The sequence below is a fragment of the Ochotona princeps genome, chromosome X, assembly GCF_030435755.1.
Source record: "Ochotona princeps isolate mOchPri1 chromosome X, mOchPri1.hap1, whole genome shotgun sequence".
NCBI lineage: Eukaryota > Metazoa > Chordata > Mammalia > Lagomorpha > Ochotonidae > Ochotona > Ochotona princeps.
In genome coordinates this window covers 34,421,209-34,440,121 of record NC_080865.1, presented here as the reverse complement: position 1 = coordinate 34,440,121, position 18,913 = coordinate 34,421,209, and the positions used below count along the sequence as shown (strand labels likewise).

General features: G+C 40.0%; 1 protein-coding gene across 4 annotated transcripts in view; it reads right to left on the bottom strand.

Moving 5' to 3' along the window:
- The window catches only part of OPHN1 (oligophrenin 1), a 329,287-nt gene that overhangs the window by 229,860 nt on the left and 80,514 nt on the right, over positions 1–18,913 (bottom strand). For all 4 annotated transcript variants that reach the window (XM_004595205.4, XM_058658533.1, XM_058658534.1 and 1 more), the window contains exon 3: positions 7,529–7,624. In XM_004595205.4, the coding sequence (XP_004595262.2) occupies positions 7,529–7,624 (96 nt within the window). The remainder of the gene's footprint in view (positions 1–7,528; positions 7,625–18,913) is intronic.

The window sequence follows — 18,913 nt, the reverse complement described above, 5'->3', positions numbered from 1 at the left end:
CTTGGGACCCTGCACTAGCACAGCCCACCTGGAGTAACCTCGTGGCTCCTGGCTCCTGGCTCCTGGCTTCAGATTGGCTTAGCTCCAGCCATTGTAGCTGCTTGGGGAGTGACGTATCTAATGGAAGATTATCCTCTCTCTCTCTCTCTCCTCCTCCTCCTCTCTCTATGATTTAGCAACTTTGGACTGGACATACAAGGGCACTTTAAAGAGTTTGCAGAAATTGTAATTATGAGTTTATCCTGTTGCAAAACTTTTTGAAATTCATGTTCGGGAAATCTTCAAAAAGCCCATGGAAAACACAATTACGAAGAAACTACACACGTATTTCTCTAAAAAAGGGATTTCGTGGGGGACAGTGCATCTCTGTGGCATAGCAGGGAAAGCTGCATTTGGAAAATGAAGAATTTATAAAATGAAAAGGGTGGTTCAACAAGCAATAGTATCAACAGAGGTCCTCAAGGGGCTATTATTTGACCCTACTTCAACTGAAGAGGTTTATGATGTGCCAGAAATTGTTCACTGATTGCTAACATGTTGGACAAGAGTTGAGGGAAACACAGAGGGAAAGACAATGCTGAATGTGATCTGACCCCAAGTGCCCAGAAAGCTGGAACAGGTATCTGATGGCACGGTTGTTTTTTTTTTTTTTCTTTTTTGTCTTTTTCTCTAGGCTTATTTATTTGAAAGACAGAGCTTTCCTATTCACAGGTTCATTCCCCAAATGTCTACAAGCTGGGTCTGGGAAGGAAGATAACTTCTCTTCCCTCACATATGCCTTTGTATATTTTATCTGTATGTCTTTTCTCAAATCTCATTCATTACTCAGAAATTCTACTCAGATCAGTACCAAGGAAAGGTGCAAGGCAACAGAGGCACCTAGAGACATCCACACTCTGATGACAAACGAAAAAGCCTGTATCAGGAATCCTCAAAAAAAGAGCAAGCAGATTCTCTTAACCCGATTAGGAGAGCTTCATTCTCACTCCTAGCACTGTGAGAAAGCAGGAAGCTGCTATACTTCAGATGTAATTTGTCCCCCAGTTGTTCATATGTTATAGGATTGGTCCTCAATGTGGCAACGTTATGAGGTGGTACCACCTTTAAGAGGTGGGGCCTAGTGGGAGTCAGGTAACCAAGAAGCATACCCTCGAGACCAACAAGACCCCTATAGGATTCTGATATGAAGCCATACTAGACATAAGAGAACTAGACACACTCTCAGGTACCTGCTAACATTTTATGATTCTCCATTTTCCTCTCATAGTTAATTTGTAGAAGTGTAGTTTCAAAGCAACAACTGTTTCTATCAACTATGAATTACGGAGTATGAACTTTATGCCAGACTTTGAGCATATGTGTTATCTGACACTTTCTGACATATGTGTTATCTGAACAATTCCTTACAACTTCTTCATATAGGTTGCACTCCTCATTTCCCAGATAAGCAAAACAGAGCTCAAGGAACATTGCCAAGATCCCATAGCTAACAGTTTAAACTAAAATCTGAAGTAGACACAGGACTCCCTAAAACCTGGCATTTCCCTTGGCTACTGGGTCAACTATGCACAAAAAAAGGATACTGAACGTCAACTGAAAGCATGGACGTCCTGATGTATGGCAGTGACAAACGTCATCATGAGAGAAGTGAAACACCACTTCTCCCCTGTCCACACTGTACACAATGAAATGAATATTCCCTAGAACTGATCAACCGGAAAAGGCACTCTTCCTCTTGTACCCTGGGAATCAGAGCCATCTCTGCTAGGTAATCAGTACCAACAAGAGAGTTAATGTGGTTGAGTTACCTCTGAGTCCTCATGGAAAACTCACTATGGAAAGGTCGCTTGCAGATGCCATGTGAAATCTGACAGCGTAATCCAAAATTCCATCTTAACGTATTTTTCCCAGTGTTTTTTTTTCTAATGAAAAAGGCAATGTACCGACTTGGAGCCAACTCTGCTATCTCAGCTTCCAAAGCAACTGTTCTTTGCCAAGAATAGCCTCCCAGAAGAAACCCCAGATTTCTCAAAGCCTCCACAGAGCCTCAGCCTCAGCTGCCAGAGCACTGACTCTTCTTCTCCCAGCTTTCAAAATGACAAATTCAACACAGACAATGACCATGCAGGCCAATGAATTCTCAAAACCTCTCTTCAGTCCTTGTCCTTTAATAAAAGTCAGTTCATTGAGACAGTATCCCTAAGAGTGACAGTCAGATGATAACTAAGAGCCTCTCAACTTGGCAGGCAAATGGTAACTGAGTTAAAGAGTTATTGTAAATCAGACACTAAGAAGCAAAGATTTCACAGCCAGAAGTTTTCATGAACCCCACAGACACCAGCCATTTTTATTCTTCTCTACAAGGTACTATGCCCAGGTTCACACATCATCCTTTTTCCCGCACTTACTTATTGATATTTGTGATGAAGTTCAAATAGGTGAGAGAGCTTAAGCACAAAGTTCTGCATAAAGTATGACAGGGAAAGCTCTCTGCTTTGTCAGTTGCCTTTGGTGCAAACAGGCACCTATTAAGATCCAGACCCTTCTTGTGAAACAAAGAAGGCATTAATGGAATTCCATGTGCCATGTATCACCCACTCCTCTGCCATCTTCAAAGTCACCAATTAACTGTCAAGTAACAGTTATTTTAAGAAAGGAACACAAATAAATCCAAGCTTATTTCAACAATAATGTTAACTAGCTAACATTTATTTAACCACTATGTTCACTTGGCACACACTGATGACCTCAACACCATCTTACACATGACAAAAATTAGCATGTAGAGAGGTAAAATTCCTTGCCAATTTTACACAAATAATAAATTGTAAAATTCAATTTAGGCTGTCTGACTCCAGAGCCCACAACATTAACTTTTAAGTGAGTCACACCCCCCTTGCGACCAGAACGGATCCGCAGACATAGATTGAATAAGGAAACAATCCAAATAGTCATATATCTCATTATTTACATAGCCTAATTTAAACTAATCACTCACCAATCAGAATCACACACATATTCATTGCAGTACCATGTAAAATATTAAAATTGGAAATATCCTAAATATCCAACTATCTAAAATATTTTAAAATTGGAAATATGCTAAATCTCCAACAATTTATTAAAACGTTATATTTCCTATAATAGTGAGATTCAAATACATCTACTATTCATTCATTCAGCAAATATGTATTGAGCATCTACTATATGCCAGGTGCGCCTTTCCGCATGTGAAAGAGCAATGAATAATAATGTATTTGTCCCACGTGAACCTTACAATTTTTAAATGATATTGGGCTCTTTCTGGTCAGGTGCTTCCACAGTTCCTGCATCTCAACTCTTGGCTGACCCAGGACAGGAAAGCAGCAGACACAACCGTGTGGTGTTGCAGTGACTGATACCTCAGCGGTATTCAGCGAGCCACGATCCAAACTCCACCGGAAGCCGGAACTCTACCAGCAGCAAGGTGGGAAGGAACATTTACCGGGAGCTCAGGAGCTCAACTCAAAGAACTGCCCGCCCTGCTGGTCTGTTTGATTTGACCAAGAGCAGGTGCCAGACGGGCAGTGCGGAGAACAGGGTCAATTTAACAACCCAATCCATCCCCTACAGCCAAATCGGGTGCCATTTTGTACGGTGTGAAAAACTGTGGGGAAAACAGTGAGCTGCACATGTGCTGAGCTGGGAACAGACTCGCTGAGCTCAGTGCATTGCAGTGGTCCCACAGGAAAATAATACTGACTTTGGCATTGTACAGGTCAAAACAGATCCCTGTGTTCCTCAGACCTTACGGCCAACAGGTTCTGGCAAGATCAGTACCAAGGGAGTGGCAGAAGTGACTGCAAAGAAAGTACCAGGTACCAACTGCAAGAAGTAAAATTGAACTGTAGATCTGTGGGTAACACAGCTTAGAAACCTACCCCCAAAAGAAGAATCTGATAACCAGAAGCACAATGACCAAGGGCAAAAGAAACAGTGGCACAACGAATGTTACTGAAGAGTCCCCTGCAAAGCTGCAAAACCCTTTGCCAACCTTAGAGTTTACTGAGGAAGACATCGAGAAAATGGGAGATAAAGAATTTAAAATACTTGTTATAAAGCTTCTTATCAATAATGAGAACCATATGAAGCAGGCATTCACGGAATTCAAGGAATATGTTACACAGCAAATAACAGCAGTGAAGCAAATGAAAGCTGATATATCAGAAATGAAGAATACATTGGAGCAAACTAAAAGTACAGTGGGGAGCCTCCAAAATAGAATGAAGGAGGCAGAAGAAAGAATCTCAAAATTAGAAGATATTTGCTGTCATCAGAGGGAAGCAACCAAGAAGCTGGAAGCAGAGCTGGATCAGACCAATAAAAGTATTCAAGAATTGAAAGACACTATTAAGAGGCCAAATATAAGAGTTATGGGAGTCCCAGAAGGTTCAGAAAGAGAAGCTGGGATTAAGGGTGTATTCAGTGAAATAATAAGGAAAAATTTCCCTAATCTAGAGAAAGAATTGGGAAACAAGATCCAGGAGGGGCACAGAACTCCCAACAGGGTTGGCCAAAAGCGATCTTCACCAAGACACATGATCATCAAGCTCTCTTCAATTGAACATAAGGAAAAGATCCTTAAATGTGCACGTGAAAAAAATCAATTGACATATAAAGGAATGCCAATTAAACTCACAGGAGACTTCTCACAGGAAACTCTACAGGCAAGAAGAGAATGGAGTGACATATTCCAGATTCTAAAAGCAAAAAATTGTCGGCCCAGGATAATGTACCCAGCAAAACTTTCCTTTGTCTTTGAAAATGAAATACAATTCTTCCACAGTAAAGAAAAGAATATGCCTCTTCCAAACCTGCCCTACAAATGATACTTCAAGATGTTCTTTTGACAGAGAAGAGGAATAGCACCAACTAAAACCAAAGGCAAATGTGAAGAACATCCCAGTAAAATGACAACAGAAGACTAAATCAATGAACAACCCATTCCTAAAATGACAGGACCAAGTTACTACCCATTCATATTAACCCTGAATCTAAATGGGTTAAACTCATCAAATGTTATAGATTAGTGAACTGGATTTTTTTTCCATTTTTTAAATTTTATTTTTTATAATCTTTACACAGTTTATTAGGGCACAAGCGTTCAGGGGCTATAGGAAAGTGGGTAAGACTATCATTTCCACATTTTTTTCTCTATCTGGGGTAAAGGGGGAGGTAAAAGGGGAGGTAAAGGGAGAAGCCCCATCCAGTCTCCTACCGATTCCAGGTCCCCTATATGGGGCATGCTCCAAGGGTCTTGCTCAAGTGCTTTTGTTAGTTCAACATTTCTGAATTGCTGCAGAATCCACTGGTTGACATAGTCTATCTTGGAGTCTACGTTTACAACATATGGCTGGGATAGTTTATTGATTTGTTTTGTCCTCTGTCTTTTCATGGTTAGGGATCTGAGTCCGGCATGTCAATTGAGGTGAACCCAGACCAGGTTCTTGTGTGTGCTTGCAAGTATGGGGCCTGGCACAGTCCATTGCCCCATTCGGCTGGTGGTTACAATTGCTGTGTTGGTTCTGTTTCCAGCCCCATCTTCCACTCGATGGGTGTTGCAGTCCGGCCTGATTCTGTCCAGCACACACTCGGCCCTCGCATAAACCAGTGGGAGCTGCAGTCTAATTGGAGCGACCCATAATGTGACCTGGATTTTTTTTTTTTAAACCAAAACCCATCTATTGCCTACAAGAAATGTCTCACCAACAAAGATTAGCGGAAGCTGTATCATGGATTTTGATATATTTTTTAAGTTTAATCTCCTGAAATAGATCATACAGTAGCATCCTTTTCTTCTTGATTTTCTTCAGTGACACATTATTTAGCATTTTATTTAACTTCATGGCATTGTTAATTTCTTCCTGTTTTTGTTTTGTGGCTTTTCATTTAAGGGGATGTATAGTAATTGTAATGAAGACTGTCATATCTAGTAGCATGTTACTTAACTTATGGCATTGTAAATTTCTATTTTTTTCCTGTTGCTGATTTTGTATTGTGGTTTTTCATTGAAGGGGATGTACAGTAACTGTGTAATGGAAGTTTGTCATATCCAGATGTGAGGATACAATATGGTACGCATCTACTTCCAGACCAAAAATGGACTCTCAGTGAAACTTGACAATAGGAAGCTGGACTCTGCCATTGTCCATGCCCTTAATGATGGACATATGACAGTTTATAAAGAACTATAGTATAGTAATAATATAGGGGAACTTTGGGGGGGGAGGGAATTGGAGGGGGTGTGGGAAATTCCAGAGCCTATGGAACTGTATCATAAAATGATAATAATAATAATAAGGAAGGCTATGAAATAAAAATAAAATAAAAAATAAATGATATTGGAAAATGCTTATGACAGAAATGCTAGGTTGAAAAGATAAATTCATGTAATTAATACAAACACAATTGCATACAAGAATATGCATTTACAAGAAAAGATTTAAGAGATCATATGACTATATCTTTTTTTTTTGCCCCGCCCCCCCATATGACTATATCTTATAAATAATAAGGGATATCTTACTATCTTATGCAATTTTAAGCTTACATATGTCACTCAAATTTATTACACTGGGCACAGTAATGTCATCTTTATGTTTTAGTTCTTGGGTTTATAAATATAATTGAGTTCATTTTCCAGTAACATTAGGTCATTATAGTAATTCTGTGGTTCAGTTTTCGCATCCAGCAAATGCTCTCCACTAATCCTTCAAACTGAGGTCAATAAAGTTTTTCTTAGGTGACAAGAAGGTAAATATATTGGGCTTTTACAGGTCACCCAGTCTCTGTCACTACCACTCAACACTCCAGTTGGACTGCAAAAACACCCATAGATAACACTGAGAATGGGTGTGCCAATGCCCTAGTAAAACTTCACTTATGAAACCAGCTTGCGAAGTTGGATTTGGCTCAAGAGCCGTTGTTTGTTGACCTTTTGTTTAACTTCTTAACAACTACTATTTCCACAAAGCTCTTTCACCTTTCACTATTCAATTTCCTCTCTCTAACATTTTTGAGAGACAATAACTCCATTCTACAGGAATTACGACTGAAACTCTGGGAGGGGAAACAGCCAGTTCAAGATCAGGCAGCTAACAGAGCAAACTGTAAACTCGGTTTCCAAGGGAGATGCCAAAACTCCTGTTGCCTGAAACATTATACATGCACAATTGAATAGCTTTGGACAATAAACCAAAAAAAAAAAATTACTCTAGCTCATCCTCTACGAAAATACCTATTTTCATGTATTATATACCTTAAACAAAGTCCCCGCTGCAGACTGACTGAGCCAGGCCTCAGTGGAGGTTTCAGAGATATCTTTTGACTGCTATTATGAGAAGTGGGACTGGCAGGCAATGTTTTCTTATCCTTCCTAAGCAGCTTCCCAGAAGCTTGGCACTGGGCCAGAGGGAATGAAGATATCCAGGTGCTCTATGCCCTCCAACCAAAGAGGCTGCACCGTCTCAGACCTCCCAGAGGGACTTACCGATGTTAATCTCATCATCTGTCAGAGTGTCTCCGATGAAATCGAACTGAAAGGATTGCAGTGTCTGGGAAAACTTCTGCACCGCAGAGGAATAATCTGCAAAGGAAGGGAAACAAAGAAACGGTCAACATTCTCGCCCTTGACCGAATTTCTCATCTCTGTTCATGCAGATGGGGGAAAAAAAAACATCTACTCCCAGCAGGCGATAGCTGGTGTTTGATGCAGCTAACCTACTAGATCTTCAGTGGGGAAGAGAAGTTTGAGCAATGAAAGCCCCAAGTTAAAGGAGAGGGGACAAATTAGCAAATTCTTCTTACAGAGCATGTGTTTATCCTCAATGCCTCTCCTTTTCAACTTACTCTACCCAAGGTCTGGAAGACCCTAGTTATGCTCTTAAGAGGGTCTCCTGTAGTATCTTTTGAATGCCCGTTATAAGCAGCAGTCTAGATGCTTTCACATCTGTCACGAAACAAACATACACAATCGCTCTACACAGCAGAAAATAGCTGCAACACAGCACAAGAACCTAGAGTAGCTGGAAAAGCTGGAACTAGAAGAAACAGGCGGCCGGTCTGCCTCCCACAAGGCACTTTCCATGACTACATGTCTACCACCTGGATGCTCTGTGCGTTCACCAGATGGCAGCCCGGATTAGCATACTGTGTAGCAGATGCACAGATTTAACTTGCACACAGAGTGTTTTTCAAGGGCTCTAACCAGGGAATGATTAGAAAGAACTCATGGCAATATGGCCAGACAAATATTTTATCTTTTTTGTTCAATTGTAGGACATTGTGACCCTAGAAGGTCAGCGAGCACAGGATTACAATTGATTGGATAATATTTGTATGATAACAACCAAATGGATACCTTTTGTATAACTGATTGGAGATCATTTGTATGAGAACAGTTGAGTGGACAGCATGTGAATGAGAACACTTGGTAGAATATACAAAGCAAAAGGAGTTCAAAACAAAAGTATAGAAACAGTTGATGGGTTGTGTTGATAAGCTCAATACCTCCTCCCTTATCCCATATAACCTTAGTGCACAAAGCCAGAGTCCACGCGTGTTATTATCAGCTCCGTGTACCAAGTCCATCCCAGTGGGACAGCGACAGTCAATGATTTCAAATATTAGCATATAGAAAGTAATAGCAGGGTAATAATATATACTAGTTATATCTATGAAAAACTATCTTTATTGAATTTTTTTAAGATATGACTTTCACCAAGAGGTCCAGCCAAGCTCTGGATTTTGCTATTCCAAACGCAGTTGTCAGGCCAGAAACATCATCACCACCTGAAAGCTTGAAGGAAATACACCATAGCCTGACTTCACCCTAGACCTAAGAAATCAGAAATCGCATTTTTATAAAATTTCTAGGAGATTCATGTGACCTTTAAATTATGGACAGATGTGGTACGGGTGCAGGTGTTTGGTGCAGTGGGTTTAACCCTCCACTTCATATGCCCACATCTCACACTGTAGTATTTAGGGTTCCTGGTTCCTTCCTTATCCCGGTTTCCTGCTAATGCACTCCCTGGGAGGAAACCGATGATGGCTGAAGCGAATGAGTTCTGCCATCTCACCCATGTGAAAGACTCGGACTGAGTTCTAGACGCCTGACATAGGCCTGGCCCTGGACATTGAAGACATCTGGGAAGGGAAGTAGGAGGCAGTGAGCCAACAGATGGAAGATTGAAGATTCTCATTCTCATTATATCTCTCTCACTCTCTCTTTCTCTCTCTCTCTCTCTCTCTCTCTCTCTCTCTCTCTCTCTCTCTCTCGTCCTGCCTTTTAAATAAATAAATAAATGGTTTACAATAAATAAATAAAGCTTATAGAAATATACTTTGCAAAAAAATGCATGAATTTCTAAAATTTGGCACCAAAATACATTTACCTTTTAATTGTATTTTACCATGGACTTTTAAAGTACTCTTGCATTTGACCTCTGTATAAAGTCAAGTGTCAGAGAAGTCTCACGTGGTTTAGCTAAGTGAGAGAGGTGACTTCTGCATTCCAAAGAACCCACAGATCACCTAGGAATGTATGTCACGTGTGGGACACTGATACTCATACTATCTCTAAAATCACTGTATTACTCCCAATGATGTAAACTCATCCTTTTTTCCTCATTACTTCTATCCCAGTATTTGCTCAATGTCATCCACCATGCCAGTGTGATAATTTTAGGCTATCACCTTTGTTCCCTCCATCGCCTTCATGTTCATGCATACATCTATGTTTTCCTCTTACCTTTTACCTTACTCATTCCAGACCTCAGTTAGCAAATTTTTTTAGATACTTTGACAGTTTCTAGAAATTAGGTAAAATGTGGACATGATTAACTGATGTGTAGATACCAATGTGCTTTTCATTGCCTTTCCAGAGTTTCATAAAATTCAATGTTTTTGTATATATTAATATATTATGGCCTAAATAATTTGAGTGTGCATGGCGTTAGCAAAATTCATTGACACTGTTACATTCATTGAAAGGTTGCAAAATGTTTTTGGTCATCTAGGAACAGATAAAGAGATGAGTACGCATGGCTGGGCTGTGTGGATAGCCATGACGGACATGAAAAACCCCTAATCTCACATTCCTGGGAATCCTTGAGGTTCTGCACAAGCAAGATATGAGAAGAGAGGCATATTCACATACAAGGCACTTCAGCAAAGTCAAGAAGCCTTTTGGGTTGAAACAATATGACGAAGCTGTTTTCTAATTATTAGCTAACCACTAAGCTAACCTACCAGATACTTCGGTGGCTTCACAACACTAAGACTACAGCTTTTAAATAATTAATCCAAAACATGAATAAGTGAGCAGTGATACCATGCACAATAATCTCCAGGGAAAAGGGAAGGATCTAACTTCCAAAGGTGTCAAAATCACATTATTTTAAATGTCTATTTTTTTTTTTGCCAAGTATGAAACAAAAGAAATATTTAATGAATAGAAACTTCTCCTGAAATTATAAAATCAGTAACCAGAAGACAAATGATTACCAAAAAATGCACAAGACAAAATTTGTGACTATGTGACTATGAGGAAAAACAGAATTTACAATAATGAAACAATCACTTCATCATAAATGCATAACAATTGAAAACATATATTTACCAAACAGAAACAAATGCAACCAAAAAAATCGAAGAAGTTAAGTCATAGATAAATCAATAAAAATAGATTTTATTATTGCACTTTGAATAATGAAGAAAACAGCAGAAATAAAAAAACTTTTAAAAACTGAATACAAGACTTTAACAGCATTATAAACCAAATAAATCTAACATATGTCCATAGAACAATCATCTGTATTTCTAGCAGGAAAACACACATTCTTCACATGTTCACAGGAACATCTCCTACAATATGCCATGTGTTCAGCACAAAATAAGCTCCATTATATTTAACAAGGTTGAAATCACACAAAGTATGTTCTCTGATCCCAAAAGCAATGAACAACCTGATACGGAAAACCATAAAACTCCTAAAAGATTACCTAGAAAAAAACTTAGATGACCTTGCAGTAAAAATGACTTTTTACAAAGCATATCAAGAGTATAATCCTTGAAGGAAATAACTACCAAACTGGACTGAGTTTTAAAATAAAATGATATGCCAAAAACAAACAAAAAAAAAAACTTAAAAATAAGCCACAGTCTGGGAGAAACTATTTGTAAAAGCTGCTGTAAACATCTGTTATCCCAAATACATAAACAGCCCATAACGTAACATGAAAAAAATAAACTGCACAGGAAAAAATACAAGAGAGAGAAAGAACCTCTCCAGAGGAAATTTATAGGTGACAAACATATGAAAGGAAATTCAACATTATATGCTGATGAGGAAGTAGAGCAATGGGAACTTTTTTGGGTGGTGGAAATGAAAATTATATAGTCACTGCTGAAGACAGTTTGGCAGTTTCTTATAAAATTAAACATGCTTCTATAATACAATAGTTATCAAATTCCTTGTTATTTACCAAGATAAATCAAAAACTTTCTTCCACATAAAATCTGCACAAAGATTTATGACACTTTGTTCCTGAGAAAATGAGGACGCAATCAAAGTGAATTAAAAACGTCAATCCACACAAAATCTGTACACAGATACTTACTACAGGTTTGTCCCTAACTGCCAAATGTGGAAGCAACCAAGATGTACTTCAATAGATGAGTGGATAAATAAGTATGGTATAACCAGTGTTAAAAAGAAAGCAGCCGGGCTGGTGGTGTGACATAAAGAGCTCAGTTGTAGCTTGCAGTGCCTGCACTCTACTGGTTCAACCCCCAGTTGCTTTGCATAGAATCCAGATTCCTGCTAATGTACTTGGGAACGCATCAGAGGACAGTCCAAGTTCCTGGGACCTTGCCAGTCACGTGGGAGACATGGATGCAGTTCTTGGCTCCTGGCTTTGGCCTAGTGCAGCCAAGAATGTTGGGCACTCACTTATGCTCTCTGTCTGTATCATGTTTCTATGTTGATGTCTTTTCCTCTCTCTGACACTCTACCATTCAAATAAATAAAGAAATCTTGGGGCTGTCACTGTGAAGTAGTTGGCAAAATGACCATCTGTAACACTAACATTCCATATGGGCACTAGTTTGTATCCCACCTGCTCCACTTTCAAGCTCCCTGCTCACATCCTGGGAAAAGCAGGAGATGGATTAACTGTTTGGGCTCATGCCACTGACAAGAGAGACTCAGACAAAGCCCCTGGCTCTAGTCTTCAACTTGGCCCAGTCCTGGCCATTGCAGCTCTCCGGGGAGTGAGCCAGTGGATGGAAGATTTCTCTCTCTCTCTCTCTCTCTCTCTCTCTCTCTCTCTCTCTCCGTTTGTCACTCTCTCTGCATTGCTTTCAGAACAACAGATTTTACAAATAAATAATCTTCTTTAAAAAAAAAAATATACGAGCTCTTCAGCCATTAAAAAGACACAGAGGAAATTTAAATGTAAGAAGCCAATCTGGGGCCCGGCAGCGTGGCCTAGCAGCTGAAGTCCTCGCCTTGAACATGCTGGGATCCTATTTGGACGCCGTTTCTAATCCCAGCAGCTCCACTTCCCATCCAGCTCCCTGCTTGTGGCCTGGGAAAGCAGTCGAGGACGGCCCAATGCATTGGGACCCTGCACCCATGTGGGAGACCCGGAAGAGGTTCCTGGTTCCCACCTTCGGATCAGCACAGCACCGGCCGTTGCGGCTCACTTGGGGAGTGAATCATCGACAGAAGATCTTCCTCTCTGTCTCTCCTCCTCTCTGTATATCTGACTTTGTAATAAAATAAATAAATCTTTAAAAAAAGTCAATCTGGAAAGGATTTCTATTATATGATTCCAGCTATATGACATTCTGGAAAAGGTAAAACTTTGGAGTCAGAAATCGGATGTTCAACTGCAAGGACAAATAGAGAGAGAAGAGGAAGAACAGAATAGACAGAGCATCAGGATGTTAGGGCAGAGAACAGTGTCTTGTACAATCCTGCAATGATGAAAATACATTATACAGCTAATCAAACTCATAAAATGTTCAACATCAAAAGTGAACCTAACACTTTAGGTGACAATGATGTGTCACTGTTGATTCATCAATCCTAACTGGCATACTGCTCTGGTATATGACAGTGAGGATCAGAGAGGCGGTACACATGTGGAGACAGAGGATATGTGGGAAATTATCTATTCTTTCCACACAAATTTTCTGTGAACAATTGTTGAAAATAAATGTACTTAAAAAAAAAAACAGTGCCATTGTATGGCTAGACCATATTTTATTTTTCCGACATGAGTTGATGGACATTTGAGTTGTACCCATTCAAAAACATGTTTACTGGCCAATAAAATTATCTTAGTAGTTATTAAAGGATATTAAATCAAACCCACATTGAGATACCACAGCATAATGATTCGGACTGTACCTATCAGAAACATGTGAATTCCCTTCCCTGGCCATTAGCAGAGAGCTAGATCAAAAGTCAAGCAACAGAGATTGAGACCTGGCGTGATAGCCTAGCAGCTGAAGTCCTCGCCTTGAACACACCAGGATACCATATGGATGCGGGTTCTAATCCCAGCAGCCTCACTTCCCATCCAGCTCCCTGCTTGTGGCCCGGGAAAGCAGTCAAGGATGGCCCAAAGCCTTGGGACCCTGCACCCACGTGGAAGACCTGGAAGAAGCTCCAGGCTTCGAATCAAACATAAATACAATAAATCTTTTAAAACAAAGTGAAGCGGGCCCGGCGGCGTGGCCTAGCAGCTAAAGTCCTCACCTTGAACGCCCCGGGATCCCATATGGACGCCGTTTCTAATCCCAGCAGCTCCACTTCCCATCCAGCTCCCTGCTTGTGGCCTGGGAAAGCAGTCGAGGACGGCCCAAAGATTTGGGACCCTGCACCCGTGTGGGAGACCCGGAAGAAGTTCCAGGTTCCCACCTTCGGATCGGCGCGCACCGGCCCGTTGCGGCTCACTTGGGGAGTGAAACATTGGACAGAAGATCTTCCTCTCTGTCTCTCCTCTCTGTATATCTGACTTTGTAATAAAATAAATAAATCTTTAAAAAAATTTAAAAAAATAAAACAAAGTGAAGCAGCCGAGATTCAAACAGGTGCTACAGGTGGAGACAGCCCACTATGCCACAGAACCAGCCCACACAAGAAGACTGAATCTCTCTATTCTCCTTTCAAATAAATAAAAAATCTTTAAAAAAAAGATGTTAACTGACTCTAAGATTGGATCTGCTCATCCAGAGATACATGAGAAAATGTGAAGTTGACACTTCATAGCTATTGAGAAGAGAAGCTTATGAAAGGAGTTTGGTATAGGCGGTAAGAGGAAAGGCAAGGAAAATACAGAGTCATTGAAGCCAAGACAAACTATAAACTCATCCCTAAGAGATCATATATAAATTTAAAACATAAGTATTCTTGATTTCTGGTTGTAAGAGACAAAATAACTTCATGGGACACAAAATTATACGCCTTGAAATCTGAGTAGGCCATATACAAGAAATTTCAAATGTATTCAACTTCACTCTTATAGCCCTGCTATCCTCCTGGTCCATTCTCTTGCTTTTGTTACAGCAACACATTCTGATAAGACCTGAGCCAGTCCAACAGACGAAATGTAGCCTGAATCTAGTAACCATACACTGCTTACTCCATGCCACATGTTTTTACTGATGTTGTGTATGGGAACCCCTCGACAACACATGTGCACATGGAAGTACACAGAACATGACACCCCGAGGCCACAAGAAGGTCACAATGCAGCAATGGACAAATGCTTCCATCTTTCATTCCCAAGATAGATAATTTTCAGTCTGAGGCTCTTCTCATGCTCCAGCCTAATTAGACCAGCTGGTCCAGAACCAGATAATGCCTCCTAATGCTGACCTTTCCTCCTTTCCCATTCCACTCCTTTGTCCCTCATTCCTGCACCCACATAAACTACCTACTCACAAACATCTGTCAAGTTCTGCTTTTCTGGGAAACTAGACAAACCTAATAAGATCTTTATTGCTGGAGACGACTACTAAAACTATGAAAAACATAAGATTCAGAAATTAAGTTATAAGAAACTTTATAAAACTACCTGGCAGGATCCAGTAACAAACTGGACAGTGAAATTAGGAGTTACAAAGAAGGAGAGCAACAGAATGAGAGAGGGATAAACAAATGTCAGCTACCACAAATCAAAGAGGAACTTTCCTTATTCATAATCTCAAAACCTCATACAGTCTGGTATAAGACTACAGATGTCTAGTATAACTCAACAAATGCTAGTTGAATGACTGTATTACTTCCACCACTACAGCTTTTTAAAATTTTTTAATATATTTCATTTGTCTAATGCATTTAACATTTCAGAAAAATTAAACCTACCTTTCCCATAAATGTACTTTAAAATCTAAAAAATTTATACCCTTTCAGTGGCCCCAATAATGTTAAATAAATATTGCAAAAATTCATCAACGCTGACATCTGCAGTGCTATAGCTGCAGGGTATTATGATTTACTACCCAGTAGATACGGAAAACTCCAGATAACTTCTGCCAGGAACCCGTTTCTTCCTAAAGGTTACATGAGGAGAACCTGTAGAAAATTATTTCAGGCTAAAAAGTATGTATCTAACCTTGGAGTGAAAGAGGCAAGTAGCAAGCAAAAGCAAAAAGCAAGGGCAGGTGTTATGCACAGTGCTAAGTCACTATTTGGGGCACCAACAATCCCTATTGGAGTACCAAGTTACAGTCCCAGCTCTTCCACTCCCAATCCAGCTTCCTGCTAGCACTGTGAGAGGCAATACTTAATGGTCCAAGTACTTGGTTCCCTGGCATCCAAGTGGGAGACTTAAACTGAGTTCTGAGCTCATTGTGCCCAGCCTGGCCCAGTTCTGGTTGTTGTGGGCATTTCCAGGAGTTACTCAACAAATGGAAGTTCTTTCTCTTTCTTTGTGTCCCTGTCCGCATCTCTATTTCAAATAAACTGAAAACAATAAAAATTTTGAAAAGAAAAATAAGGAAACTGAAGCCTTAGTATCCAATTATAGAGAAGACAATGAAGAAGAAAACATGTATAGAAGACTATATGCACATCTGAGTACACATACGAGCTATTTAGCTGCAATGTGTACAGTAACTCCACTTACACACAGCTTTTAATTGCAATGACACACAAGGAGCTATGTTTTAATATGACTCACAGGTTGATAGATGCAATTTTACTTCTAGAGATTACACAATGGAATGCTCAAGGGGTTGCTAGGCTTGGTGGTTAAGTCTGTTTTCAGTTAGAAAGAAAAACAACACTGTTCTCTTAGCACATACATCCCATTATACTCACAAATTTATTACTTTAAATGAACACTAATATTACCATCTGGTAGGGCTTTGGAATTTTCCAAGGCATAATGAGGCAGTGGAAATATCACCAAGACTGGCAGTGAAATATCACCAGTCTTGGCTCTGGAACAAATTAGCTTCAATGTTTGGGAAAATTACCTTGCCTCTCTGGGACCCAATTTTAAAAACTTATGCCACTGTGATCTGTCTCCAGTTCCTACAATTTCTGTGTCAAAACAGCTGTGATATCCTTAAAGAGGAAATGTGCATATAAGATAAATTTTCTTCCAGCAGGAGTTAAAGTGCTGCTGCCTCTATACGTATGTGTGTGCATTTAATACTTGGCAAATGTGTTTTGATTTTAGATACACAGATAAAGATACACAGAATACAGTCTCTTTAAACAGAAACAAACTTGGGCCCGGCGGCATGGCCTAGCGGCTAAAGTCCTCGCCTTGAACGCCCTGGGATCCCATATGGGCACCGGTTCTAATCCCATCCAGTTCCCTGCTTGTGGCCTGGGAAAGCAGTCGAGGACGGCCCAAAGCCTTGGGACCCTGCACCCATGTAGGAGACCTGGAAGAGGTTCCTGGTTCCCGGCTTCAGATCGGCGTGCACCGGCCGCTGTGGCTCACTTGGGCAGTTAATCACTGGACGGAAGATCTTCCTCTCTGTCTCTCCTCTCTGTATATCTGACTTTGTAATAAAATAAATAAATCTTTAAAAAAAACAGAAACAAACTTTAGAAAAGTTACATGTTGAATGGCAGAAGAAAATCTGAAGAGAGGGATCGCAGAAAACTAACTCCATTTCCATTAAGAATAATTGAACATTCACATTTTAGAATATCTACCACAAATCCCAGGAATGGAGAACACATGAGAGTTGAGAGTTTGTCAGCAAGTAGGGGACACTGTTTAGGAGCTGGTATCTTAGAATAAGAACCCTGCATGTAGCTCACAGGCCCAGAATGCTGCAAGGAACAAAGCAGATAGTCTTAGACTGTGGTCAAATAAGGTTACCCAAAACAATAAGCTTCTCCTGACTGAAGTTGAAACTTGTGCTGCTCACATAACTTAACTTTGGGTCCAGTACGATGGCTCGATTGGCTAATTCACCGTGTAAAGCCACAGGATCCCATACACATGCCGGTTCATGTTCCGGCTGCTCCACTTCCCATCCAGCTCCCTGCTTGCGGACTGGGAAAGCAGTAGAGGATGGCCCAAAGTCTTGGGACCCTGCACCCACATGGGAGACCCAGAAGAAGCTCCTGGCACCTAGCTTCAGATCAGCTCAGCTACAGCTATTATTGGTCATCTGAGGAGTAAACCAGCAGATGGATGAGCTTTCTCTTCTCTGTAAATCTGCCTTTCCAATAAAAATAAAGAAATCATTAAAAAAAATTAGAATTAATCATGAAATAACTCCAACAATTAAAAGAAAAAGAACTGTCCTGTAATACCACTGTTAACACAGCACACAACCAAATATTATAAACCACACTAGGAAACTGACATGAGAGATCCAGGTAGCAGTCAAGGCAAATAAACATATTCCCTTTCCAACAACTAAGATTATAATGCAATTAATAAGAATTCTTAAAAATTTATGTCTGAAATAATTGAAGAGAAAAATAGAATCTATATGTTAATAACAGGTCATCACAAAAAGGAAAATAACGAAAATGATAGCCCCATTCTCATCAGCAATAACTGATGGTATGCAAATAACTGAGTGCTAATTTTAATAAGCTCAGAAAATCACCAGCAACGTTCCAGTAGTGAATTAAAAGCAGACCTGAGATGAGTGAAATGTTCATTTTTCTATTCAATTATTATTTATAGCAACTGCCTAATTTGCCATTAAATCAAGGCCTTTTTGGTTTTTGACTCATTAAACCTAGGTGAAAGATTAAGCCTTTTTATCGTAATATAAATGTAAAGTACGTCATCTCAAAAACAAACAAAAAAAGGCAAAGAGAATTGAAAAAAGGAAAGAGGGTGGGAAGGAGGGAGACAGCAGGGACGAAGGGTGTATCATGCTCTTAGAATTGTATCTATAAGTCACATGCAATTTGAGGGGAGCAAGATGGCAAAATAGGGTGAGGACATGTTAAAATCGACAGAGAAGGATTAGCAAAGGAGTAGCAGAGGGGGCGTGATTGCAGCAAATAAGAGTGGACCGGCCAACAGCAGACACCTAGAAATCCATGGACACAGTGATATAGTAGAGACGGCAGAACGGCGCTACAGCAGACACCACAGTAGTGATCTGAGCTCCAACAGTGGTCAGGTGGATAGTGGAGAACACCTGGAACTCAGCAGGTGTCAAGACACTGTGAGACTGTGGAACTAAAGCAAGAGCTAAGTAGTACTACAGAGTACTGAGTGATAGAGGAATCAAGAGAATAGTGTGTTAAGCAGTAGGTAAATAGTACTATAATGATAGTAATAAGAAGTAGTATTAGGGAGTAGTATTAAGAAATAGTTCAATAATAAATGAATGTGTAGCAATAAAGAAAATAAAGCTAAGTTTGGCT